This window comes from Salvelinus fontinalis, chromosome 23 (genome assembly GCF_029448725.1).
Source record: "Salvelinus fontinalis isolate EN_2023a chromosome 23, ASM2944872v1, whole genome shotgun sequence".
NCBI lineage: Eukaryota > Metazoa > Chordata > Actinopteri > Salmoniformes > Salmonidae > Salvelinus > Salvelinus fontinalis.
In genome coordinates this window covers 1,946,436-1,973,432 of record NC_074687.1, presented here as the reverse complement: position 1 = coordinate 1,973,432, position 26,997 = coordinate 1,946,436, and the positions used below count along the sequence as shown (strand labels likewise).

The following is a 26,997-nucleotide window of genomic DNA, read 5'->3' as shown; positions in this document are numbered from 1 at the left end:
ATTCTCCACTTCTCTTCTCCCGAGTCAGTAATCCAAGTCTCCTCCCCCAATTATCTTCATCTTCAATGTCTCCTTTTTACACCCCAATGCACTAATTAGTCTGTACACCCCGTATACAGACACATGTTATCCATGCATCGGGTACACAGCTATCTCCTCCCTGTTCTGTTCTGGGCTGTGGTTCAGAGTGTGTCTCTGGGGGGGGGGGGGGGGGCTTGGCGGGGAGTGGCCACAGTCTGCGTCGTGCGGGGGGGGGCTTGGCGGGGAGTGGCCTCAGTCTGCGTCGTGCGGGGGGGGGGGGGGGGGGGCTTGGCGGGGAGTGGCCTCAGTCTGCGTCGTGCATGATGGATTCTACGTAGTTACCAGGGACGAGCCCGGAGGTACCATTCATAGTCCCCTCGTACCAGTCATCATCGTTCTTCTTGATCACATAGATGATACAGCCCTCGTTGAACGACAGCTCATCCTCCTTGTCTGCTGCGTAGTCGTAAATGGCCACAACTGAAGAGGAGAGACGAGGCACAGATCAGTCAGTATTATCAGTTACGACAGCTCCTCGTCTGCTGCGTGGTCGTAGAGAGGAGTCAACATGATCACCAACAGGATTAGGTCTGAAGCACTAATCAACCATTTATCAAATTGATATGAGAACCAACCTAGTGATGTCATAGATCACCAGTGAAAGGACAAGGCTTGGAGCTAGGGTTAGGGGTGGAGCTAGGGTTAGGGGTGGAGCTAGAGCATACCTTTCTCCAGGTAGGTGTGTGGCGCCCAGGGAGGGTCCTCCTCGGCGTAGGGGTCACTGTACTCCATCACGGCCGACGCCTCCTCCTCTGCAGGAGGTGGTGCATCTGAGACTGGAGGAGAGGAGACAGACAGGAAATCAGTACCTGACAACTCTGACTGCACCATGCTCTGTCTGTCGGCATCTGAGGCACGGGGAGGTCGTAGCACAGGGCTCCATGCTGAAGGAATGGGATGGAGGAGCAACAAGGGGACAACGTGGACATCTCCAATAGAGCTCTCAATGTAGGAAAGAGAGAAGCCTCGCTGGACACAACGGTAGTAGAACACCAAGAGGACATTGAGATCTTAAATGGAGCCCTCAGCGTGGACAGACAGAGGAGCGCAGTGCAGTATCGTAGCGCTACGGAGAGGACAGAGGTGCAGTATCGTAGCGCCACGGAACGGACAGAGGTGCAGTATCGTAGCGCTACGGAACGGACAGAGGAGCAGTATCGTAGCGCTACGGAACGGACAGAGGAGCAGTATCGTAGCGCTACGGAACGGACAGAGGTGCAGTATCGTAGCGCTACGGAGAGGACAGAGGTGCAGTATCGTAGCGCCACGGAACGGACAGAGGTGCAGTATCGTAGCGCTACGGAACGGACAGAGGAGCAGTATCGTAGCGCTACGGAACGGACAGAGGTGCAGTATCGTAGCGCTACGGAGAGGACAGAGGTGCAGTATCGTAGCGCTACGGAGAGGACAGAGGTGCAGTATCGTAGCGCTACGGAGAGGACAGAGGTGCAGTATCGTAGCGCCACGGAGAGGACAGAGGTGCAGTATCGTAGCGCTACGGAACGGACAGAGGTGCAGTATCGTAGCGCCACGGAACGGACAGAGGTGCAGTATCGTAGCGCTACGGAACGGACAGAGGTGCAGTATCGTAGCGCTACGGAACGGACAGAGGTGCAGTATCGTAGCGCTACGGAGAGGACAGAGGTGCAGTATCGTAGCGCCACGGGGAGGACAGAGGAGCTGTATCGTAGCGCTACGGAACGGACAGAGGTGCAGTATCGTAGCGCTACGGAACGGACAGAGGTGCAGTATCGTAGCGCTACGGAACGGACAGAGGTGCAGTATCGTAGCGCTACGGAACGGACAGAGGTGCAGTATCGTAGCGCCACGGGGAGGACAGAGGAGCTGTATCGTAGCGCTACGGAACGGACAGAGGTGCAGTATCGTAGCGCTACGGAACGGACAGAGGTGCAGTATCGTAGCGCTACGGAACGGACAGAGGTGCAGTATCGTAGCGCCACGGAACGGACAGAGGAGCAGTATCGTAGCGCTACGGAACGGACAGAGGTGCAGTATCGTAGCGCTACGGAGAGGACAGAGGTGCAGTATCGTAGCGCTACGGAGAGGACAGAGGTGCAGTATCGTAGCGCCACGGAACGGACAGAGGTGCAGTATCGTAGCGCCACGGAGAGGACAGAGGTGCAGTATCGTAGCGCCACGGAACGGACTGAGGTGCAGTATCGTAGCGCTACGGAGAGGACAGAGGTGCAGTATCGTAGCGCTACGGAGAGGACAGAGGAGCAGTATCGTAGCGCTACTGAACGGACAGAGGTGCAGTATCGTAGCGCTACGGAACGGACAGAGGTGCAGTATCGTAGCGCTACGGAGAGGACAGAGGTGCAGTATCGTAGCGCTACGGAACGGACAGAGGTGCAGTATCGTAGCGCTACGGAACGGACAGAGGTGCAGTATCGTAGCGCTACGGAGAGGACAGAGGTGCAGTATCGTAGCGCTACGGAACGGACAGAGGTGCAGTATCGTAGCGCTACGGAGAGGACAGAGGTGCAGTATCGTAGCGCTACGGAGAGGACAGAGGAGCAGTATCGTAGCGCTACGGGGAGGACAGAGGAGCAGTATCGTAGCGCCACGGAACGGACAGAGGTGCAGTATCGTAGCGCTACGGAGAGGACAGAGGTGCAGTATCGTAGCGCTACGGAGAGGACAGAGGTGCAGTATCGTAGCGCTACGGAGAGGACAGAGGAGCAGTATCGTAGCGCTACGGAGAGGACAGAGGTGCAGTATCGTAGCGCTACGGAGAGGACAGAGGAGCAGTATCGTAGCGCTACGGAGAGGACAGAGGTGCAGTATCGTAGCGCTACGGAACGGACAGAGGTGCAGTATCGTAGCGCTACGGAACGGACAGAGGTGCAGTATCGTAGCGCTACGGAGAGGACAGAGGTGCAGTATCGTAGCGCTACGGAACGGACTGAGGTGCAGTATCGTAGCGCTACGGAGAGGACAGAGGTGCAGTATCGTAGCGCTACGGAGAGGACAGAGGTGCAGTATCGTAGCGCTACGGAACGGACAGAGGTGCAGTATCGTAGCGCCACGGAGAGGACAGAGGTGCAGTATCGTAGCGCTACGGAACGGACAGAGGTGCAGTATCGTAGCGCTACGGAACGGACAGAGGTGCAGTATCGTAGCGCTACGGAACGGACAGAGGTGCAGTATCGTAGCGCTACGGAACGGACAGAGGTGCAGTATCGTAGCGCTACGGAGAGGACAGAGGTGCAGTATCGTAGCGCTACGGAGAGGACAGAGGTGCAGTATCGTAGCGCTACGGAGAGGACAGAGGAGCAGTATCGTAGCGCTACGGAACGGACAGAGGTGCAGTATCGTAGCGCCACGGAACGGACAGAGGTGCAGTATCGTAGCGCTACGGAGAGGACAGAGGTGCAGTATCGTAGCGCTACGGAGAGGACAGAGGTGCAGTATCGTAGCGCTACGGAACGGACAGAGGTGCAGTATCGTAGCGCTACGGAGAGGACAGAGGTGCAGTATCGTAGCGCTACGGAACGGACTGAGGTGCAGTATCGTAGCGCTACGGAGAGGACAGAGGTGCAGTATCGTAGCGCTACGGAGAGGACAGAGGTGCAGTATCGTAGCGCTACGGAACGGACAGAGGTGCAGTATCGTAGCGCCACGGAGAGGACAGAGGTGCAGTATCGTAGCGCTACGGAACAGACAGAGGTGCAGTATCGTAGCGCTACGGAGAGGACAGAGGTGCAGTATCGTAGCGCTACGGAGCGGACAGAGGTGCAGTATCGTAGCGCTACGGAGAGGACAGAGGTGCAGTATCGTAGCGCTACGGAGAGGACAGAGGTGCAGTATCGTAGCGCTACGGAGCGGACAGAGGTGCAGTATCGTAGAGCTACGGAGAGGACAGAGGTGCAGTATCGTAGCGCTACGGAGAGGACAGAGGTGCAGTATCGTAGCGCTACGGAGAGGACAGAGGTGCAGTATCGTAGCGCCACGGAACGGACAGAGGTGCAGTATCGTAGCGCTACGGAGAGGACAGAGGTGCAGTATCGTAGCGCCACGGGGAGGACAGAGGTGCAGTATCGTAGCGCTACGGAACGGACAGAGGTGCAGTATCGTAGCGCTACGGAACGGACAGAGGAGCAGTATCGTAGCGCTACGGAACGGACAGAGGAGCAGTATCGTAGCGCTACGGAGAGGACAGAGGAGCAGTATCGTAGCGCTACGGAACGGACAGAGGTGCAGTATCGTAGCGCCACGGGGAGGACAGAGGAGCTGTATCGTAGCGCTACGGAGAGGACAGAGGTGCAGTATCGTAGCGCTACGGAGAGGACAGAGGAGCAGTATCGTAGCGCTACGGAACGGACAGAGGAGCAGTATCGTAGCGCCACGGAACGGACAGAGGAGCAGTATCGTAGCGCCACGGAACGGACAGAGGTGCAGTATCGTAGCGCTACGGAGAGGACAGAGGTGCAGTATCGTAGCGCTACGGAACGGACAGAGGAGCAGTATCGTAGCGCTACGGAGAGGACAGAGGTGCAGTATCGTAGCGCTACGGAGAGGACAGAGGAGCAGTATCGTAGCGCTACGGAGAGGACAGAGGTGCAGTATCGTAGCGCTACGGAACGGACAGAGGAGCAGTATCGTAGCGCTACGGAACGGACAGAGGTGCAGTATCGTAGCGCTACGGAACGGACAGAGGTGCAGTATCGTAGCGCCACGGAGAGGACAGAGGTGCAGTATCGTAGCGCCACGGGGAGGACAGAGGTGCAGTATCGTAGCGCTACGGAGAGGACAGAGGAGCAGTATCGTAGCGCTACGGAGAGGACAGAGGTGCAGTATCGTAGAGCCACGGAACGGACAGAGGAGCAGTATCGTAGCGCCACGGAGAGGACAGAGGAGCAGTATCGTAGCGCTACGGAGAGGACAGAGGTGCAGTATCGTAGCGCCACGGAGAGGACAGAGGTGCAGTATCGTAGCGCTACGGAACGGACAGAGGAGCAGTATCGTAGCGCCACGGAACGGACAGAGGAGCAGTATCGTAGCGCTACGGAACGGACAGAGGAGCAGTATCGTAGCGCCACGGAACGGACAGAGGTGCAGTATCGTAGCGCTACGGAGAGGACAGAGGTGCAGTATCGTAGCGCTACGGAGAGGACAGAGGTGCAGTATCGTAGCGCTACGGAACGGACAGAGGTGCAGTATCGTAGCGCTACGGAGAGGACAGAGGTGCAGTATCGTAGCGCTACGGAGAGGACAGAGGAGCAGTATCGTAGCGCTACGGAGAGGACAGAGGAGCAGTATCGTAGCGCTACGGAGAGGACAGAGGTGCAGTATCGTAGCGCTACGGAACGGACTGAGGTGCAGTATCGTAGCGCTACGGAACAGACAGAGGTGCAGTATCGTAGCGCCACGGAACGGACAGAGGTGCAGTATCGTAGCGCTACGGAACGGACAGAGGAGCAGTATCGTAGCGCCACGGGGAGGACAGAGGTGCAGTATCGTAGCGCTACGGAGAGGACAGAGGTGCAGTATCGTAGCGCTACGGAGAGGACAGAGGTGCAGTATCGTAGCGCTACGGAGCGGACAGAGGTGCAGTATCGTAGCGCTACGGAGAGGACAGAGGTGCAGTATCGTAGCGCTACGGAGAGGACAGAGGAGCAGTATCGTAGCGCTACGGAGAGGACAGAGGTGCAGTATCGTAGCGCTACGGAGAGGACAGAGGTGCAGTATCGTAGCTCTACGGAACGGACAGAGGTGAAGGGAAAGAGAGACACAGAACAAGACAAGATGATGAATGGAAAGAGAGACACAGAACAAGACAAGACGATGAATGGAAAGAGACACACACAGAACAAGACAAGACGTCCGTTACTTTAGTGAGCTGCAGACAAAAGGCTGTCAGAAACGAGCAGGCACGCAGACTCTACAGTGACTCCAAGTAGTGAAGGGAGACAGGGGTCTAAACTACCCATCTACTGCAAAGTTTTCTAAGGACAAAAGTGTTCCCTTAAAACCTTTTAGCAAAGCTATTTACTGACAAACTTGTATCTTGACTATTTGACTAGATATGTGTTTCTAGAAGTGTGTTAGGGTGTAGATCTGTGTTTCTAGAAGTGTGTTAGGGTGTAGATCTGTGTTTCTAGAAGTAATCTGAATAAAGGCCAAAATAATATTTAAAAAGCCCTGCTACTAGCCATAATGACGCAGCACAACGTGACCATGTGTGTTTGAAATAGTATTTTCCAGTAAGCAACGTTTGCCTTCATTAGACAACTTTGTTCCAATATTTATGTAACTCAGTGATATTTATTCCCATAGTAATTCGTTATGGATCCATAACTAAATCAACATCTGTATTTTTATCATTATTTTATTAACGAAAGCATAAAAGATGCTGATGAAATACAGTACATGCTTTTACATTTGGATAATGACGCATTTAAAGATAAGCCACCTGAATGTGTTTATTAGGCTACTGTGCAGTCTGACAAGTAATCATAGCCTCCAGTACATACTGTAGTAAACATGGGAAAGTGCCTAATTCCTTACATAAGGGAGAGCAGGCCATATTCAGAATTTCTCGGTGACCTCAAGTACCTTCAATAATGGCTGTACTAGAGAATGCGGGCACGCGGGAGACCGGGGTTCAATTCCCCTACGGGGAGGAAAGAGTAGACGGTCCTTGTAAATAAGAGTTTGTTCTTAACTGACTTGCCTAGTTAAATAAAAGGTTACACTTAGAGCATAACATTTCTGCACTCTAATTTTCTAATTCTAGTCTAACCAAAACCCAAACGGAGATTAAGTGAAAATAATCTCATCAAGACCAGACCCCATGCTTGTCTCAGAGCAGCCTGAAATGGTGCTAAAATAGTTGTAGGCTTTTGCTTCTAACTTCAATAAACTCTTTAAATAAAACCTGCACCACATTACTCAACACTAGTGAGACTCATGTCACCTACGGTAGGCCTATAGTATAACAAAAAATATGACGTGACTCTCCCCCAATAATTACATATAGAGGATTGGAGGATTCTAAATTAAAACCAAAAGCCGCCTCATGGGTCTCCCGGTGGCGGCCGTGACGGGAATCGAACCTGCATCAGCCAGTTAAGTTATTGGATACAGGTCTCCGAAGAAATAGACTCCAAACTCTTGTTTGAAAAGTCAAGTTGAAATGAATTGCTCGACTGGTGTAGGTTTTCTCCATCTGTCGCTGTGCAACACTTGCATAACAAGTTAGCTATATTTTGAGCACCAGCCACTGTTCACCTCCTATTGATTGCTCTGCGGTTGCCGCCAGTTCCTTTTTAAAATGTAACCTTTATTTATCCAGGCAGGTCAGAACAAATTATTATTTACAATGAAGGCCGACCCCGGATGATGCTGGGTCAATTGTGCGCTGCCCTATGGCACTCCCAATCACAGTCGGATGTGATTCAGCCTAACACACTTCTAGAAACACATTTTTTTACGTTAATGCTAGTTTGACCACCAGAGGGCATCTGAGAAGCATTATCCTCTTGAAGCTAGGGGGCAGAATTTTTATGTTTGGAAAAATAACGTTCCCAATGTAAGCTGCCTATTTCTCAGGCCCAGATGCTAGAATATGCATATAATTGACAGAGTAGGATGGAAAACACAAAAGTTTCCAAAACTGTCAAAATATTGTCTGTGAGTATAACAGAACTGATTTTGCAGGCGAAAACATGAGGAAAGCCAACCCGGAAGTGACTGTTATTTTGAAAACTCACTGTTCCAATGCCTGCCTTTCGTCCATTTAAAGGGATATCAACCAGATTCCTTTTCCAATGGCTTCCTCAGGGTGTGAACAGGCTTTAGACATAGTTTCAAGCTTTTATTCTGAAAAATGAACGAGATTTATCAAAACGCGTCAGTGGATAGACGGAGGTCCTTACATTAGTTCATGCGCTCGACACTGGTTGCTCGACATTTTCTTTCTCTCCAGTATTGAATAGTTTACAGTCCGGTTGAAATATTATCGATTATTTATGTTAAAAACAACCTGAGGATTGATTATTAAAAACGTTTGACATGTTTCTACGAACTTTACGGATACTTTTTGGAATTTTCGTCAAGCCTTGATGACCTGACAAAGGCTGTGGAATACTGAGCATAACGCGCCAAACAAATGGAGGTTTTTTGATATAAAAATAATCTTTATCGAACAAAAGGAACATTTATTGTGTAACTGGGAGTCTCGTGAGTGCAAGCATCCGAAGATCATCAAAGGTAAGCGATTAATTTTATTGCTTTTCTGGCTTTCGCGACCAATATACATTGCTCCTAGGTGTTCTTAATGTTTTGTCTAGTGATCGATAAACTCACACAAGCGCTTGGATTGCTTTCGCTGTAAAGCATATTTTCAAAATCTGACACGACAGGTGGATTAACAACAAGCTAAACTGTGTTTTGCTATATTGCACTTGAGATTTCATGATTATAAATATTTTTAGCAATTTTTTTTGAATTTGGCTTTGTTTACAAAAATGATCCCGCTAAAGGGATCCGTGCGTCAAGAAGTTATATAAAAGCCCCTTATGATCTGTGAGAATATCTAACAGAAAAATGCCCCTTAGGTATTAATTTAGAATCCTCCAATCCTCTAAATGGCGGAGAGTCACGTCATTGAAAAACATATTTTTAGATATACTTTAGGCCTACATAGGCGAAACTAGTATTGGTTAGACTACAATTATGGTGTGGAAATGTTATGCCTCTTTTAGAAATTAATTTAGAATCCTCCAATCCTCTTATGCTGAAGCCTACTCCTGACCGTCACGTTGTACAGCGCAATATGGGTTTTGTTTTTTCTCGGAATAGAAACACCATAATATTAATTTAGTCAATCCCATGTACTATGTTATTACAAAAAAAGGTTTTAAATTCTCTAGTAATGCCTGGCCGGGACGGGAATCGAACCTGCATAAGCCAGTTAAGTTATTTGATATAGGTCTCCGAAGAAAAAGACTCCAAACTCTTGTTGTTTGAAAAGTCAAGTTGAAATGAATTGCTCGACTGGTGTATGTTGTCTCCATCTGTTGCTGTGCAACACTTGCATAACAAGTTAGCTATATGTTCAGCACCAGCCACTGTTCACCTCCTATTGATTGTGCTGCGGCTGTTAGACTATTCAAACTTCACTAAAGAATTGTCTATTGTTCAGCTAAAATATCCAATCTCGTTCCTCGCCCTCTTCTATGATTTGTCCTCATGAATCTGTTTTTCAGCATAAAGAACTCTGTGGACACCAGGTGAGACTACACACACACACACAGATTCCTGTTGAACACAGTCTCTTTAACTACCTTATTTTCTCAATAACAGTCTCTCTCCTTCACTTCATCCCCCTTCTCCCTAAATCCTCTAGGTTATATCAGCTGTGTTGGTGAAGCCCCTCCCGCATCTGAACTGGCTGACACAGAGGGCACAGCATGATCATAGGTGAGAGGTCACTTGGTCAGGACAACAGGAAGTATTATTAAAGAGATGCTTTACATTGAAATACAGACAGAGATGCAGTAGTCCCAGAGTTAATGATCCCAGGTCAGTTTATATTATACAGGAAGTATTATTAAAGAGATGCTTTACATTGAAATACAGACAGAGATGTAGTAGTCCCAGAGTTAATGATCCCAGGTCAGTTTTGCATTTCACCTCCTGATGATTATGATGACTGACCGTGTTAGAATACAAAACAACAAAGCTTAATCATGCTCTCTCTCTCTATCCATCTGTCTCTCGTCTGCAGGTATGTTTTGACGTGAGAGAGGAAGCCAGTCCCGTAACACAGTCTAGTGCTACTAATTACTGTCACTTAGGACCGAATGCTGGGCCCACACTGGTACAACACCACAGTCAGCAGGAGAGCAATTATAAACCTGCTGTTTCTGAAGGAAGACATGAAACTAAATTACAGCTCTATTGAGAGACAACATTGTTTCACACCCAACGGTCCCATCTCTGTGGCATACCGAGAATGGGAGAAAAAAAACACTACTTAATGGAAAAGGATGGGTTTGAGCTCCAGGAACAAAGGAGAAATGATGCTCCTGAAGGGGTTGAGGAGGGAGTGATGGGGGGACGAGGGCGATGTGGGACAAAGGGTGAGGAGGGGGGTGGGACACTCACCTTCCGCTGAGATGGCTGCAGCAGAGAGAGGGTATTGGGCGGGAAGAGGGGCCTCGGCTACAGCCGATTGGGCCTCAGTGTTAGGGGCGCGGTCAGGTGCGGACGGTGGGGACTGGGTAGCAGGAGGAGAGGTCCCTGTAGCCCCACCAGCGGAGGAAGAGGAGGAGGGAGTAAAGGAGACAAATAAAGGACAGGGAAGGGAGAGAGACAGCGAGAACCAAAAGATAAAGCAGATTGTCTTTGGGTTTTGGTGAAGGAGGGTTAACCGGGTGTTGGACATACAGAGCAACACTGCTGCTCTGCTGTGGGCACTGGGAGGGATCCCTTCTCACCTTTCTACCTGCTCTAACAAGAAAGGTTTTGGAAATCCAAAACTCCGGTGTGGTGTGTGACCGTGCTGTAACTAGGTGGCCGTAGAGAAGTACCTTTCCTGTGTGTTACCTGGAAAGCTGCCTGGTGGAGAGGCTGTTGGCACAGCGATGGGTCCTCCTACAGAGCCACTCCCACTGTTCTCTCCACTGCTGCCGGGGTGACTGCCTCCACTGCTGCCGGGGTGACTGCCTCCACTGCTGCCGGGGTGACTGCCTCCACTGCTGCCGGGGTGACTGCCTCCACTGCTGCCGGGGTGACTGCCTCCACTGCTGCCGGGGTGACTGCCTCCACTGCTGCCGGGGTGACTGCCTCCACTGCTACCGGGGTGACTGCCTCCACTGCTGCCGGGGTGACTGCCTCCACTGCTGATTACAACACACATTACAGCCACACAGAACACTGCTGCCACTACAGGGATAAGACAGGACAGGGCTCACATAACAGGCATAACAACTGACTCTAGCTGGTCACCAGACAATACTACTATGTAGCATCCGGATTAGTGTCCTTTTATAGCCTCGCTATAAACTTGGGGTTCTAGGTGACTGAAGGGAGAGATAATCTCCACAATATCTGAGTGACATCTTTTCAGTCAGGAGGATAAGGCCTCAACAGCTTTATCTGCAGTCAGGAGGATAAGGCCTCAATAGCTGTATCTGCAGTCAGGAGGATAAGGCCTCAACAGCTGTATCCGCAGTCAGGAGGATAAGGCTTTATCCGCAGTCAGGAGGATAAGGCCTCAACAGCTGTATCCGCAGTCAGGAGGATAAGGCCTCAACAGCTGTATCCGCAGTCAGGAGGATAAGGCCTCAACAGCTTTATCCGCAGTCAGGAGGATAAGGCCTCAACAGCTTTATCCGCAGTCAGGAGGATAAGGCCTCAACAGCTTTATCCGCAGTCAGGAGGATAAGGCCTCAACAGCTTTATCCGCAGTCAGGAGGATAAGGCCTCAACAGCTGTATCCGCAGTCAGGAGGATAAGGCCTCAACAGCTTTATCTGCAGTCAGGAGGATAAGGCCTCAACAGCTTTATCCGCAGTCAGGAGGGTTTCTTCATCCGACTCAACAGCTTCTCTACAGGGTAGGATTCACTAAGCTTCTAACGCCACTGCATTAGTCGTCTGTTCAAGATGTTCAGTGACACAATTCTCTCCGAGGCAGATGGGAATAGGCGGTAATATGGCACTGCACGCTCTCCTCCGGTCCAAGGCATAGTTGGAACAGCCACATATCAAGACTGACTGTGTGGGTGGACTTGAGACCCATGCACTATAACAGATGACAAAAATCTAATCTCCATTTCTTTCCAGTGAATTCTCCGAGCTCCTAAAGCTCTCTGAGCAGGTTGGCTGATGCCCTCTGGAGAGTACTGAAAAGGCTGACACAGCATACAGCAGGAGACAGAGACTTGAGTCCCAAAATGGCCTCCTATTCCCTATATAGTGCACTACTTTAGACCAGGGCCCTATAGAACCCTATTCCCTATATAGTGCACTACATTTGACCAGAGCCCTATGGCACCCTATATAGTGCACTACTTTAGACCAAAGCCTCTATGGGCCCAGGCCAAACATAGTGCACTACATAGAGAAGAGGGTGCCATTTGATACACAGCCCAAGACTGGGGGAGGGGGGGGGGGGGCATCTTATATAAACCCAGCAGTGAAGTCACTTCAAAAGAAAAATGGAGAGAAAAAATGTTCCTGAGGAATAGATGAGGCAGGAGTCTTTCTGGTCTCAGAGCCCTCAGTGGTTCAGGTTTCTGTTGAAAAGGCTGGAAAAAGTGATTGTAGCAGCCAGTCAGCACTTCTTCATGGCTCAGTAGTCGTCCATCACACAGCAGGACAGGTCATATTCCACAAGGTCCTCCTGGACGGTGCCATTCAACAGTTGCCTTTGAACAATACATCGGGTGTTGCAATCCTGCTTCAAGGACCATGTTGTTGAGAAGGTCTCAGCAAGATGAGAAGAATGCAGAATGGGCTCCCGAGGGCTATAAAAGACCATAAAGCTCTGTATCCAGAGAGGCCTATAAATCTATTATGTAGCACCATAAAATACAGAGGTCTAAGACGCAGCATCTCAGTGCAAGAGGCATCACTACAGTCCCTGGTTCGAATCCAGGCTGTATCACATCCGGACGTGATTGGGAGTCCCACAGGGCGGCGCACAATTGGCCCAGCGTCGTCTGGCCGTCATTGTAAATAAGAATTTGTTCTCAACTGACTTGCCTAGTTAAATAAAGATTCAATATAACAATTAATGAGAGTCGTAACAAACGGATAAGGCCTCAACAGCTTTTAGTGGCCTATGATCACATCTATAACCATGTCTCAGTCGAGAGAACGCAGAGAGAAAGAGAGAGGAGGGGTACCTGTAGAACAGAGAGAGAGGAGGGGTACCTGTAGAACAGAGAGAGAGGAGGGGTACCTGTAGAACACAGAGAGAGAGGAGGGGTACCTGTAGAACACAGAGAGAGAGGAGGGGTACCTGTAGAACAGAGAGAGAGGAGGGGTACCTGTAGAACAGAGAGAGAGGAGGGGTACCTGTAGAACAGAGAGAGAGGGGTACCTGTAGAACACAGAGAGAGGAGGGGTACCTGTAGAACAGAGAGAGGAGGGGTACCTGTAGAACACAGAGAGAGGAGGGGTACCTGTAGAACACAGAGAGGAGGGGTACCTGTAGAACAGAGAGAGAGGAGGGGTACCTGTAGAACAGAGAGAGAGGAGGGGTACCTGTAGAACAGAGAGAGAGGAGGGGTACCTGTAGAACACAGAGAGAGAGAGGAGGGGTACCTGTAGAACACAGAGAGAGAGAGGAGGGGTACCTGTAGAACACAGAGAGAGAGAGGAGGGGTACCTGTAGAACAGAGAGAGAGGAGGGGTACCTGTAGAACACAGAGAGAGGGGAGGGGTACCTGTAGAACACAGAGAGAGAGGAGGGGTACCTGTAGAACACAGAGAGAGAGGAGGGGTACCTGTAGAACACAGAGAGAGAGGAGGGGTACCTGTAGAACACAGAGAGAGAGGAGGGGTACCTGTAGAACACAGAGAGAGAGGAGGGGTACCTGTAGAACACAGAGAGAGAGGAGGGGTACCTGTAGAACACAGAGAGAGAGGAGGGGTACCTGTAGAACACAGAGAGAGAGGAGGGGTACCTGTAGAACACAGAGAGAGAGGAGGGGTACCTGTAGAACAGAGAGAGAGGAGGGGTACCTGTAGAACAGAGAGAGAGGAGGGGTACCTGTAGAACACAGAGAGAGGAGGGGTACCTGTAGAACAGGGAGAGGAGGGGTACCTGTAGAACAGAGAGAGAGGAGGGGTACCTGTAGAACACAGAGAGAGGAGGGGTACCTGTAACACAGAGAATGAGGAGGGGTACCTGTAGAACAGAGAGAGAGGAGGGGTACCTGTAGAACAGAGAGAGAGGAGGGGTACCTGTAGAACAGAGAGAGAGGAGGGGTACCTGTAGAACAGAGAGAGGAGGGGTACCTGTAGAACACAGAGAGAGGAGGGGTACCTGTAGAACACAGAGAGAGGAGGGGTACCTGTAGAACACAGAGAGAGAGGAGGGGTACCTGTAGAACAGAGAGAGAGGAGGGGTACCTGTAGAACAGAGAATGAGGAGGGGTACCTGTAGAACAGAGAGAGAGGAGGGGTACCTGTAGAACAGAGAGAGGAGGGGTACCTGTAGAACAGAGAGAGAGGAGGGGTACCTGTAGAACAGAGAGAGGAGGGGTACCTGTAGAACAGAGAGAGGAGGGGTACCTGTAGAACAGAGAATGAGGAGGGGTACCTGTAGAACAGAGAGAGAGGAGGGGTACCTGTAGAACAGAGAGAGGAGGGGTACCTGTAGAACAGAGAGAGGAGGGGTACCTGTAGAACAGAGAGAGAGGAGGGGTACCTGTAGAACACAGAGAGAGGAGGGGTACCTGTAGAACACAGAGAGAGGAGGGGTACCTGTAGAACAGAGAGAGAGGAGGGGTACCTGTAGAACAGAGAGAGAGGAGGGGTACCTGTAGAACACAGAGAGAGGAGGGGTACCTGTAGAACAGAGAGAGAGGAGGGGTACCTGTAGAACACAGAGAGAGGAGGGGTACCTGTAGAACAGAGAGAGAGGAGGGGTACCTGTAGAACAGAGAGAGAGGAGGGGTACCTGTAGAACAGAGAGAGAGGAGGGGTACCTGTAGAACACAGAGAGAGGAGGGGTACCTGTAGAACAGAGAGAGAGGAGGGGTACCTGTAGAACAGAGAGAGAGGAGGGGTACCTGTAGAACAGAGAGAGGAGGGGTACCTGTAGAACAGAGAGAGGAGGGGTACCTGTAGAACAGAGAGAGAGGAGGGGTACCTGTAGAACAGAGAGAGAGGAGGGGTACCTGTAGAACACAGAGAGAGGAGGGGTACCTGTAGAACACAGAGAGAGGAGGGGTACCTGTAGAACACAGAGAGAGGAGGGGTACCTGTAGAACAGAGAGAGGAGGGGTACCTGTAGAACACAGAGAGAGGAGGGGTACCTGTAGAACAGAGAGAGAGGAGGGGTACCTGTAGAACACAGAGAGAGGAGGGGTACCTGTAGAACAGAGAGAGAGGAGAGGTACCTGTAGAACAGAGAGAGAGGAGGGGTACCTGTAGAACACAGAGAGAGGAGGGGTACCTGTAGAACACAGAGAGAGGAGGGGTACCTGTAGAACAGAGAGAGAGGAGGGGTACCTGTAGAACACAGAGAGAGAGGAGGGGTACCTGTAGAACACAGAGAGAGAGGAGGGGTACCTGTAGAACACAGAGAGAGGAGGGGTACCTGTAGAACAGAGAGAGAGGAGGGGTACCTGTAGAACAGAGAGAGAGGAGGGGTACCTGTAGAACAGAGAGAGGAGGGGTACCTGTAGAACAGAGAGAGAGGAGGGGTACCTGTAGAACACAGAGAGAGGAGGGGTACCTGTAGAACACAGAGAGAGGAGGGGTACCTGTAGAACAGAGAGAGAGGAGGGGTACCTGTAGAACACAGAGAGAGAGGAGGGGTACCTGTAGAACACAGAGAGAGAGGAGGGGTACCTGTAGAACACAGAGAGAGGAGGGGTACCTGTAGAACAGAGAGAGAGGAGGGGTACCTGTAGAACAGAGAGAGAGGAGGGGTACCTGTAGAACAGAGAGAGGAGGGGTACCTGTAGAACAGAGAGAGAGGAGGGGTACCTGTAGAACACAGAGAGAGGAGGGGTACCTGTAGAACACAGAGAGAGGAGGGGTACCTGTAGAACAGAGAGAGAGGAGGGGTACCTGTAGAACACAGAGAGAGAGGAGGGGTACCTGTAGAACACAGAGAGAGAGGAGGGGTACCTGTAGAACACAGAGAGGAGGGGTACCTGTAGAACACAGAGAGAGGAGGGGTACCTGTAGAACAGAGAGAGGAGGGGTACCTGTAGAACAGGGAGAGGAGGGGTACCTGTAGAACAGAGAGAGGAGGGGTACCTGTAGAACAGGGAGAGGAGGGGTACCTGTAGAACAGAGAGAGAGGAGGGGTACCTGTAGAACAGAGAGAGAGGAGGGGTACCTGTAGAACAGAGAGAGGAGGGGTACCTGTAGAACACAGAGAGAGAGAGGAGGGGTACCTGTAGAACAGAGAGAGAGGAGGGGTACCTGTAGAACAGAGAGAGGAGGGGTACCTGTAGAACAGGGAGAGGAGGGGTACCTGTAGAACAGAGAGAGAGGAGGGGTACCTGTAGAACACAGAGAGAGGAGGGGTACCTGTAGAACAGAGAATGAGGAGGGGTACCTGTAGAACAGAGAGAGAGGAGGGGTACCTGTAGAACAGAGAGAGGAGGTGTACCTGTAGAACAGAGAGAGGAGGGGTACCTGTAGAACAGAGAGAGGAGGGGTACCTGTAGAACACAGAGAGAGAGAGGAGGGGTACCTGTAGAACAGAGAGAGGAGGGGTACCTGTAGAACAGAGAGAGGAGGGGTACCTGTAGAACAGAGAGAGGAGGGGTACCTGTAGAACACAGAGAGAGAGGAGGGGTACCTGTAGAACAGAGAGAGGAGGGGTACCTGTAGAACAGAGAGAGGAGAGGTACCTGTAGAACAGAGAGAGGAGGGGTACCTGTAGAACACAGAGAGAGGAGGGGTACCTGTAGGTGCGTGTCCGCTGGTTAACTGAAGTGGTGAGAACAGGACTCTCCTGCTGGGCCATGCTGCGTGTGGGGCTGGGGACATAGTCGTTAGGGACCACGGGCGGACGCACGGGCCCCAGCGTCCGATAGGGGGAGTGGCGCCTGGACGAGAGGGGTAAGAGAGCAGTTTAACATCGCAAGATTACACAACTGTAAAAGGAGAGATTGAAAGGTTTTGGTGTTATTGCAAATGAGAGACCTTTTACAGTTGTGTAATGTTGAGATTACAGTGAATCATACTAGGAGGAGAACTGGCAACATGAATATAGGTCGAGTGGAGGATCATAAAACAGATGATATAGACTGGAGAATGAGATGTCCACTCCTCTGGATCGCCTGATGTTAGCATCCTGTCTGAATGAATTAACACCTCTCTCTGTCTCTCTGAAACAATGCACGCAAGTTGTTGAGTAGGATTTATTGACCACGCTGATATGTGGACCAACACCATGCTAATAAACAGGGCATTCGGAAAGTATTCAGACCCCTTTTCCTCATTTTTGTTATGTTACAGCCTTGTTATAAAATCGATCTACACCCCCCCCCCCCAAATCGATCTACACCCCCCCCCCCAATCGATCTACACCCCCCCCCCCCCCATCGATCTACACCCCCCCCCCCCATCGATCTACACACAATACCCCATAATGACATCACAATACCCCATAATGACATCACAATACCCCATAATGACATCACAATACCCCATAATGACATCACAATACCCCATAATGACATCACAATACCCCATAATGACACCACAAAGCAAGAACAGGTTAAAACTTTTTTGGAAATGTATTAAAAATAAAAAAAGGAAATATCACATAAGTATTCAGACCCTCTACTCAGTACTTTGTTGTGACCAAAAACAGTCAACTCTGTGGTAGAACCAAAAACAGTCAACTCTGTGGTAGAACCAAAAACAGTCAACTCTGTGGTAGAACCAAAAACAGTCAATTCTGTGGTAGAACCAAAAACAGTCAACTCTGTGGTAGAACCAAAAACAGTCAACTCTGTGGTAGAACCAAAAACAGTCAACTCTGTGGTAGAACCGAAAACAGTCAACTCTGTGGTAGAACCGAAAACAGTCAACTCTGTGGTAGAACCGAAAACAGTCAACTCTGTGGTAGAACCGAAAACAGTCAACTCTGTGGTAGAACCGTGGCGCCTGCTGGACAAGCTCACCATCCACTAAACTAGAGGAGACTACTCCTCCGGCCACACGGTGGCGCTGTCTGCGTGTGAAGTGATCCTCTTTTTTCTTTCTACATTGCAGCGTCTGCATGGTTCCTCTGTTTTCATGTTAGAGGTAAAGTTTACAGTTTTGAATCCTTTTGTGATGAAGTGTTTAGGATCATCAAAAGGAATTTAATAAATATCATGCATATGTTTCATTCGTTTTTTTTTTTAAGGTTACAGAAAGCGTTTGTTTACGTTCACAGTATGTTTCGAAGGATCTGCTTTTAAAGGTAGGAAAGCTGTCTACTTGCTATCTTGATTGTTAGCTAATTTAGATGATGCTAGCTAACTAGTTTAGAGTATGATTCATCTCACTGTAAACTAGCGCTAGCTAGCTAGCCAACTAACGCTAACGTTACTTAGCAAGCTGATTATGAGGAGCTCATCTCTCCAATGTCAAAACTACCTTGCTATGCTACTAGCTACTGATCTTCTTATGGGCTCCCGAGTGGCGAAGACACTGCATCTCAGTTCAAGAGGCGTCACTGCAGTCCCTGGTTCGAATCCTGGCTGCATCACATCCGGCTATGATTGGGAGTCCCATAGCGCCGCCGGGTTTGACCGGGGCGGGCCGTCATTGTAAATAATAGTTTGTTCTTAACTGACTTGCCTAGTTAAAATAAAGGTTAAAAAATAATTTTAAAAAATGTGTGTCATGGTTGAGCTTTTAAAGCTAGCCATCTACAGTATCTTCGCTACTAACCAACTCTGGGTCTATGGGGCTCTGCCTGGTTCAATGTTTCGCTTTTTATCGTTGTGGTTCTGCTTACGAATTACTTTTCTGCTGAACTGATATCTCTAACAAGAACTTATGTAACATTATGGATTGCCGAATAAAGGAGGCTCACAATGTATCGGAGTTTTACTCACTGTCCACATGATCTGACCCACTTCAAATCAAATTAGGGCTGGACGATATGGCCAAAATATCATATCGTGTGTTTTTTTAATCAGACGGTTATACGGTATTCTATGTTTTTGAATAATACAAGTTTAAAATGTTGGCGACACATACTGACTGTACATTCTAAATGATTTCAATGAGTCTTTCTTCATTCTGATCGTTATATACTGTTCAATTAAACTTTGACACAAAATTATTTTCAGCATTGACCTTATTTTTAAACACATGTTGGCATTGCAATTTGTGGAAAATAAAGATGATTTTAATTCTATAGTTAGAATATAATAGTGGGCACTTTGAATACAATTTGACATGACAACAAATGAATATGCCAGGGAGGAGTTATTGTGACAGGTTAGGAACCACAGTGTTGATAAGTGTTTCCTAGGGGACCCTATAATTTTTGGCTACATTGCATGTTTTCACTTAGCTACTTCATGTAGTTAACATATTCTTGCTTAGCGTGTTCCTCTTTGGTTTAGGTTTACAACATCACTGGTATTATCAGGCTGTACAGTCCCTTTGGAAAGTATTCAGACCCCTTCACTTTTCTCACATTTTATTAGGTTACGGCCTTATTCTAAAATTGATTAAATCGTTTTTCCCCCTCAATCTACACACACTACCCCACAAAAACAGGTTATTAGAAATTTGTGCTAATTTATTACCCCCCAAAAATCACATTAACATAAGTATTCAGACCTTTTACTCAGTACTTTGTTAAAGTACCTTCGGCAGCGATTACAGCCTTGAGTCTTCTTAGGTATGGCGCTACAAGCTTGGCACACCTGTATTTTGGGGAGTTTCTCCCATTGTTCTCTGCAGATCCTCTCAAGCTCTGTCAGGTTGGATGGGGAACGTCGCTGCACAGCTATTTTCAGGTCTCTTCAGAGATGTTCGATCGGGTTCAAGTCCGGGCTCTGGCTGGGCCACTCAAGGACATTCAGAAACTTTTCCTGAAGCAACTCCTGCGTCGTCTTGGCTGTGTGCTTAAGGTCATTGTCCTGTTGGAAGGTGAACCTTCGCCCCCAGTCTGAGGTCCTGAGCGCTCTGGAGCAGGTTTTCATCAAGGATCTCTACTTCGCTCTGTTAATCTTTCCCTCAATCTTGACAAGTCTCCGAATGTCGGACCACCACCATGCTTCACCGCAGAGATGGTGCCAGGTTTCCTCCAGACGTGACACTTGGCAATCAGGCCAAAGAGTTCAATCTTGGTTTCATCAGACCAGAAAATTGGGCCACTCAAGTGACGCAGTGGTCTAAAGGCATCGCAGTTGGTAGCTGTGTCACTAAAGATCCTGGTTGGAGTCCAGGCCGGGAGACCCCATGGGAGGGCGCTTGGTTAGAGGAGGGTTTGGGCAGCAGGGATGTCCTTGTCCCATCGCGCTTTACCGACTCCTGTGACGGACCGAGCGCATGCACGCTGACACTGTCGCCAGTGTTTCCTCTAACACATTGGTTCGGCTTCTGGGTTAAGCGGACATTTTGTGTCAAGAAGCAGCGACAGCCAGAGGGGATGGCTGCCGTCCTATCAGCTCTTATCCAACCACGCCATTTTGTTTGTTTTTTCACGTTGTTCGTAACTTGTTTTGTACATAATGTTGCTGCTACCGTCTCTTATGACCGAAAAAAAAGAGCTTCTGGACATCAGATCTGCGATTAATCACCTCAGATTAGACAAAAATAAAATATTCAATGAGTCGGACGGGAGGGATATACTACAGACACCCGACCAGGCCCAGATCCCCGTCATTCGCTGGAGAAGGAAACAAATTTCACGGAAAAAGATCAAGATGCCTTGTGAGGATCAGGCGATAAGTGGCTAATCTGCCTTTAACTTCCGTCCTGCTAGCTAATGTCCAATCGCTGGAAAATACATGGGACGAACTGAAAGCACATTTATCCTACCAACGGGACATTAAAAACGAATATCTTATGTTTCACTGAGTCATGGCTGAACAACGACATTAAGAACATACAGCTGGTGGGTTATACACTATCGGCAGGACAACAGCCTCTGGTAAGACACGGGGCGGGAGCCTTTGCAAATATGTAACCAACAGCTGGTGCACGATATCTAAGGAAGTCTCGAGGTTTTGCTCGCCTGAGGTAGAGTATCTCATGATAAGCTGTAGACCACACTATCTACCTGCTCGCCTGAGGTAGAGTATCTCATGATAAGCTGTAGACCACACTATCTACCTAGAGAGTTTAGCTGTATTTTTCGTAGCTGTCTACATACCACCACAGACCGACGCTGGCACTAAAACCTCACTCAATGAGCTATATACCGCCATAAGCAAACAGGAAAACGCTCATCCAGAAGCAGCGCTCCCTAGTGGCCGGGGACTAATGCAGGGAAACTTAAATCAGTTTTTACCTAATTTCTATGTTAAATGTGCAACCTGAGTGAACAATTCTAGACCACCTTTACTCCACACACAGAGACACGTACAAAGCTCTCCCTCGTCCTCCATTTGACAAATCTGACCATAATTCCATCCTCCTGATTCCTACTTACAAGCAAAAATTAAAGCAGGAAGCACCAGTGACTCGGTCTATAGACAAGTGGTCAGATGAAGCAGAAGCTAAACTACAGGACTGTTTTGCTAGCACAGACTGGAATATGTTCCGGGATTCTGCCGATGGCATTAAGGAGTACACCACATCAGACTGTACATACATACCCCAACCAGAAGCCATGGATTACAGGCAACATATGTACTGACCTAAAGGGTAGAGCTGCCGCTTTCAAGGAACGGGACTCTAACCCGGAAGCTTATAAGAAATCCAACTAAGCCCTCCGACGAACCATCCAACAGGCAAAGCATCAATACAGGACTAAACTCGATTCGTACTACACCGGCTCCGATGCTCGTCGGATATGGCAGGGCTTGCCAACGATGAAAGTGGGAAGCACAGCTGAGAGCTGCCCAGTGACACGAGCCTACCAGATGAGCTAAACTACTTCTATGCTTGTTTCGAGGCAAGCAACACTGAAGGATGTATGAGAGCACCAGCTGTTCCGGACGACTGTGTGATCACGCTCTCCGTAGCTGATGTGAGTAAGACCTATAAACAGGTCAACATTCACAAGGCCGCAGAGCCAGATGGATTACCAGGACGTTTACTCCGAGCATGTCCTGACCACCTGGCAAGTGTCTTCACTGAAATGTTCAACCTCTCCCTGTCCGAGACTGTTATACCAACATGTTTTAAGCAGACCACCATAGTGCCTGTGCCAAGAACACTAAGGTAACCTGTCTAAATGACTCCCGACCCGTAGCACTCACGTCTGTAGCCATGAAATGCTTTTAAAGGCTGGTCATGGCTCACATCAACACCATTATCCCAGAAACCCTAGACCCACTCCAATTTGCATACCGCGCCAACAGATCCACAGATGATGCAATCTCTATTGCACTCCACACTGCCCTTTCCCACCTGGACAAAACACTTATGTGAGAATGCTATTCATTGACTACAGCTCAGCGTTCAACACCATAGAGCCCTTAAAGCTCATTAATAAGCTAAGGACCCCGGGACTAAACACCTCCCTCTGCAACTGGATCCTGGACTTCCTGACGGGTCGTCTCAAGGTGGTAAGGTTAGGTAACAACACATCTGCCACGCTGATCCTCAACACAGAGGCCCCTCAGGGGTGCGTGCTCAGTCCCCTCCTGAACCCCATGTTCACTCACGACTGGACGGCCAGGCACGACTCCAACACCATCATTAAGTTTGCTGACGACACAACAGTGGTAGGCCTGATCACCGACAACGACGAGACAGCCTATAGGGAGGAGGTCAGAGACCTGGCCGGGTGGTGCCAGAATAACAACCTATCCCTCAACGTAACCAAGACTAAGGAGATGATTGTAGACTACAGGAAAAAGAGGACCGAGCACGCCCCCATTCTCATCGACGGGGCTGCAGTGGAGCAGGTTGAGAGCTTCAAGTTCCTTGGTGTCCACATCACCAACAAACTTACATGGTCCAAGCACACCAAGACAGTCATGAAGAGGGCACGATAACACCTATTCCCCCTCAGGAGACTGAAAAGATTTTGCATAGGTCCTCAGATCCTCAAAAGTATCTACATCAAGAGTATACCGACTGGTTGCATCACTGCCTGGTATGGCAACTACTCAGCCTCTGGCCGCAAGGCACTAGAGGGTAGACTATTCCTCCCCCCCTACACTGCTGCTACTCTCTGTTATCATCGGCCCAGTACATTACTGGGGCTAAGCTGCCTTGCCATCCAGGACCTCTACACCAGGCGGTGTCAGAGGAAGGCCCTAAAAATTGTCAAAGACCCCAGCCACCCCAGTCATAGACTGTTCTCTCTACTACCGCATGGCAAGCGGTACCGGAGTGCCAAGTCTAGGACCAAAAGGCTTCTTCAACAGCTTTTACCCCCAAGCCATAAGACTCCTGAAAAGGTAATCAAATGGCTACCCGGACTATGCACTGTGTCCCCCCACCACCCCAACCCCTCTTTTACGCTGCTGCAACTCTCTGTTAATCATCTATGCATTGTCACTAACTATACCTACATGTACATACTACCTCTATTAGCCCGACTAACCTGTGCCCCCACACATTGACTCTGTACCGGTACTACCTGTATATAGCCTCGCTACTGTCATTTTCCTTTTATATATATTTTTTCCTTTACTTATCTATTTTTTACCTAATACCTATTTTTTACTTAAAAATTGCACTGTTGGTTAGGGCTTGTAAGTAAGCATTTCACTAAAGTTCACACCTGTTGTATTTGGCACACGTGAAAAAAACTTTGATTTGATAGTGGACTTCAGGAAACAGCAGAGTGGGCAGCCACCCCATCCGCATCGACCGCAATGGAAAATGTGGAAAGCTTCAAGTTCCTCAGTGTACACGTCACTGACAAACTGTCCATCCACACAGTGTGGTGAAGGCACAACAGCAGGTCCAACCTCTGGAGGCTGAAGAAATGTCACCTAAAACCCTCACAAACTTTTACAGATGCACAATTGAGAGCATCCTGTCGGGCTGTATCACCGCCTGGTACGACAACTGTAATCTACAGTACCTAACATCAACGACCTACATTTGATTAGAGGGCTGAGAAAGGTCATGTGACAAGCTGCCAGACTGTGACGTTATTCCTCCTAGAATATAGCTGTAATAGCACAGCCTTTTGAGACGTTCCATCATCACTTCAGCGAATCACAACACATAATATCACTTCAGATGTTGAGACGTTCCTCTTCCCACACAACATTACAGATGAGGAAACACAGTTAAGAAAACAGGACAGTTGGCCCTTCCACAATTTCCAATAGAAATAGGATTCATGTTATTGCTATGGTTATGCCACCATCATGGATAGTGACATCACATACCCAATGGTTCCCTTCCCTGGCATGGGGGGGCTGGGGGGTTTCTGGGTCGGTGGGTTGGTTCGAGGGAGACCTCCACCCATCTTCATATTCTGGCTGCTGACCTGTGAGGAGAGTCATCTAGGAATCATTCAGCGCCCACACAGGAGTAGTACAGGAGGAGAATACGTCAGCTATGACATAAGAAACCTTGCTACACACAGACACATCGCTGTGAGAACATCCTTACCTTGAACCTTAGCGACAGACACATCACCGTGAGAACATCCTTACCTTGAACCTTAGCAACAGACACATCGCTGTGAGAACATCCTTACCTTGAACCTTAGCGACAGACACATCACCATGAGAACATCCTTACCTTGAACCTTAGCAACAGACACATCGGTGTGGGAACATCCTTAGCAACAGACACATCACTCTCAGAACATCCTTAGCAACAGACGCATCACTGTGAGAACATCCTTACCTTGAACCTTAGCGACAGACACATCGCCATGAGAACATCCTTACCTTGAACCTTAGCAACAGACACATCGTTGTGGGAACATCCTTACCTTGAACCTTAGCAACATACACATCACTGTCAGAACATCCTTAGCAACAGACACATCGCTGTGAGAACCTCCTTAGCAACAGACACATCGCTGTGAGAACATCCTTACCTTGAACCTTAGCAACAGACACATCGCTGTGAGAACATCCTTACCTTGAACCTTAGCAACAGACACATCGCTGTGAGAACCTCCTTACCTTGAACCTTAGCAACAGACACATCGCTGTGAGAACATCCTTACCTTGAACCTTAGCAACAGACACATCGCTGTGAGAACATCCTTACCTTGAACCTTAGCAACAGACACATCACTGTCAGAACATCCTTAGCAACAGACACATGGCTGTGAGAACATCCTTACCTTGAACCTTAGCAACAGACACATCGCTGTGAGAACATCGTTAGCAACAGACACATCGCTGTGAGAACATCGTTAGCAACAGACACATCGCTGTGAGAACATCCCACCTTGAACCTTAGCAACAGACACATCGCTGTGAGAACATCGTTAGCAACAGACACATCGCTGTGAGAACATCCCCACCTTGAACCTTAGCAACAGACACATCGCTGTGAGAACATCCTTACCTTGAACCTTAGCAACAGACACATCGCTGTCAGAACATCCTTAGCAACAGACACATTGCTGTGAGAACATCCTTACCTTGAACCTTAGCAACAGACACATCGCTGTGAGAACATCCTTACCTTGAACCTTAGCAACCACTTAAAGCAGGAATGAAAGCCAGAGAAGAGAAAAGGGAGAGCAGTGGGAGGTTAGTGAGAGGAGGAAGACAGCCATTAGAGGAAAAACTATAGCTAGTTATGACAGTATGCTACATTACCAGTTAGATAAGCAGTGAAAATGATGCCGTATTGTCCATCTCTAAGAAGAGCTCTAAGCATTAAGAAATATACTACGGCATCATATTCACGCCTGAAGCGTTACACGAGTGACAATCAATTGTGTTGTGTTCTTTCAACCTACCTTGACTCCATGGCCGACGTCATCCAGCACATTGTAATCTATAGGTTTACAGATGTACCGCACCGGCCTCTCCGGATTGGCTGGAGCAACGATTTTGTGGGTGCGAGATGTGTTCTTATTGGTAGTCAGGATTCCAATCTCTCTCCTTGCCACCTTCTCCTTGTGGATGTCCACCGTCTGTATGGAGAGAGACAGACAGAGAGCGGTAGAGAGAGAAAGGGAGAAAGAAAGAGAACGAGAGAGGTAAAGAGGGGTAGAGAGAAAGGTAGAGAGGTAAAGAGAGAGAGAGAGAGAGAGAGGTAGAGAGGTAAATAGAGAGGTAAAGAGAGAGAGAGAGAGAGATAGAGATAGAGAAAGGTAGAGGTAAAGAGAGAGACAGACAGACAGACAGACAGAGAGCAGTGGAGAAAGAGGAAGAGAAAGAGGTGAATGAGTTAAATGGTCTACAACATCCTGTGTAATAACTGGGCCCATCGAGCTGCGTTATCAACATCCTGTGTAATAACTGGGCCCATCGAGCTGCATCATCAACATCCTGTGTAATAACTGGGCCCATCGAGCTGCGTCATCAACATCCTGTGTAATAACTGGGCCCATCGAGCTGCGTTATCAACATCCTGTGTAATAACTGGGCCCATCGAGCTGCGTTATCAACATCCTGTGTAATAACTGGGCCCATCGAGCTGCGTTATCAACATCCTGTGTAATAACTGGGCCCACCGAGCTGCGTTATCAACATCCTGTGTAATAACTGGGCCCATCGAGCTGCGTCATCAACATCCTGTGTAATAACTGGGCCCATCGAGCTGCGTTATCAACATCCTGTGTAATAACTGGGCCCATCGAGCTGCGTTATCAACATCCTGTGTAATAACTGGGCCCATCGAGCTGTGTAGTAACTGGGCCCATCGAGCTGCGTCATCAACATCCTGTGTAATAACTGGGCCCACCGAGCTGTGTCATCAACATCCTGTGTAATAACTGGGCCCATCGAGCTGTCATCATCAACATCCTGTGTAATAACTGGGCCCATCGAGCTGCGTCATAAACATCCTGTGTAATAACTGGGCCCACCGAGCTGTGTCATCAACATCCTGTGTAATAACTGGGCCCATCGAGCTGCGTCATCAACATCCTGTGTAATAACTGGGCCCATCGAGCTGTGTCATCAACATCC

At 49.1% G+C, this 26,997-nt stretch overlaps 1 protein-coding gene across 4 annotated transcripts in view; it reads right to left on the bottom strand.

Annotated features, from left to right (window-relative positions):
* Nucleotides 1-307: 307 nt before the first annotated feature.
* LOC129820685 (abl interactor 2-like) overlaps nucleotides 308-26,997 on the bottom strand; it is a 57,952-nt gene continuing 31,262 nt past the window's right edge. The window contains exons 3-10 of one of the 4 annotated variants that reach the window (XM_055877531.1): nucleotides 25,821-25,997; nucleotides 25,541-25,558; nucleotides 24,280-24,380; nucleotides 16,708-16,851; nucleotides 10,657-10,952; nucleotides 10,216-10,350; nucleotides 747-857; nucleotides 308-501 (exon numbers count right to left, since the gene is read on the bottom strand). In XM_055877531.1, coding sequence (XP_055733506.1) covers nucleotides 326-501; nucleotides 747-857; nucleotides 10,216-10,350; nucleotides 10,657-10,952; nucleotides 16,708-16,851; nucleotides 24,280-24,380; nucleotides 25,541-25,558; nucleotides 25,821-25,997 — 1,158 coding nt within the window. In that variant the 3' untranslated portion in view covers nucleotides 308-325. The remainder of the gene's footprint in view (nucleotides 502-746; nucleotides 858-10,215; nucleotides 10,351-10,656; nucleotides 10,953-16,707; nucleotides 16,852-24,279; nucleotides 24,381-25,540; nucleotides 25,559-25,820; nucleotides 25,998-26,997) is intronic. The other 3 variants (XM_055877532.1, XM_055877535.1, XM_055877533.1) reach the window with 3 other exon arrangements.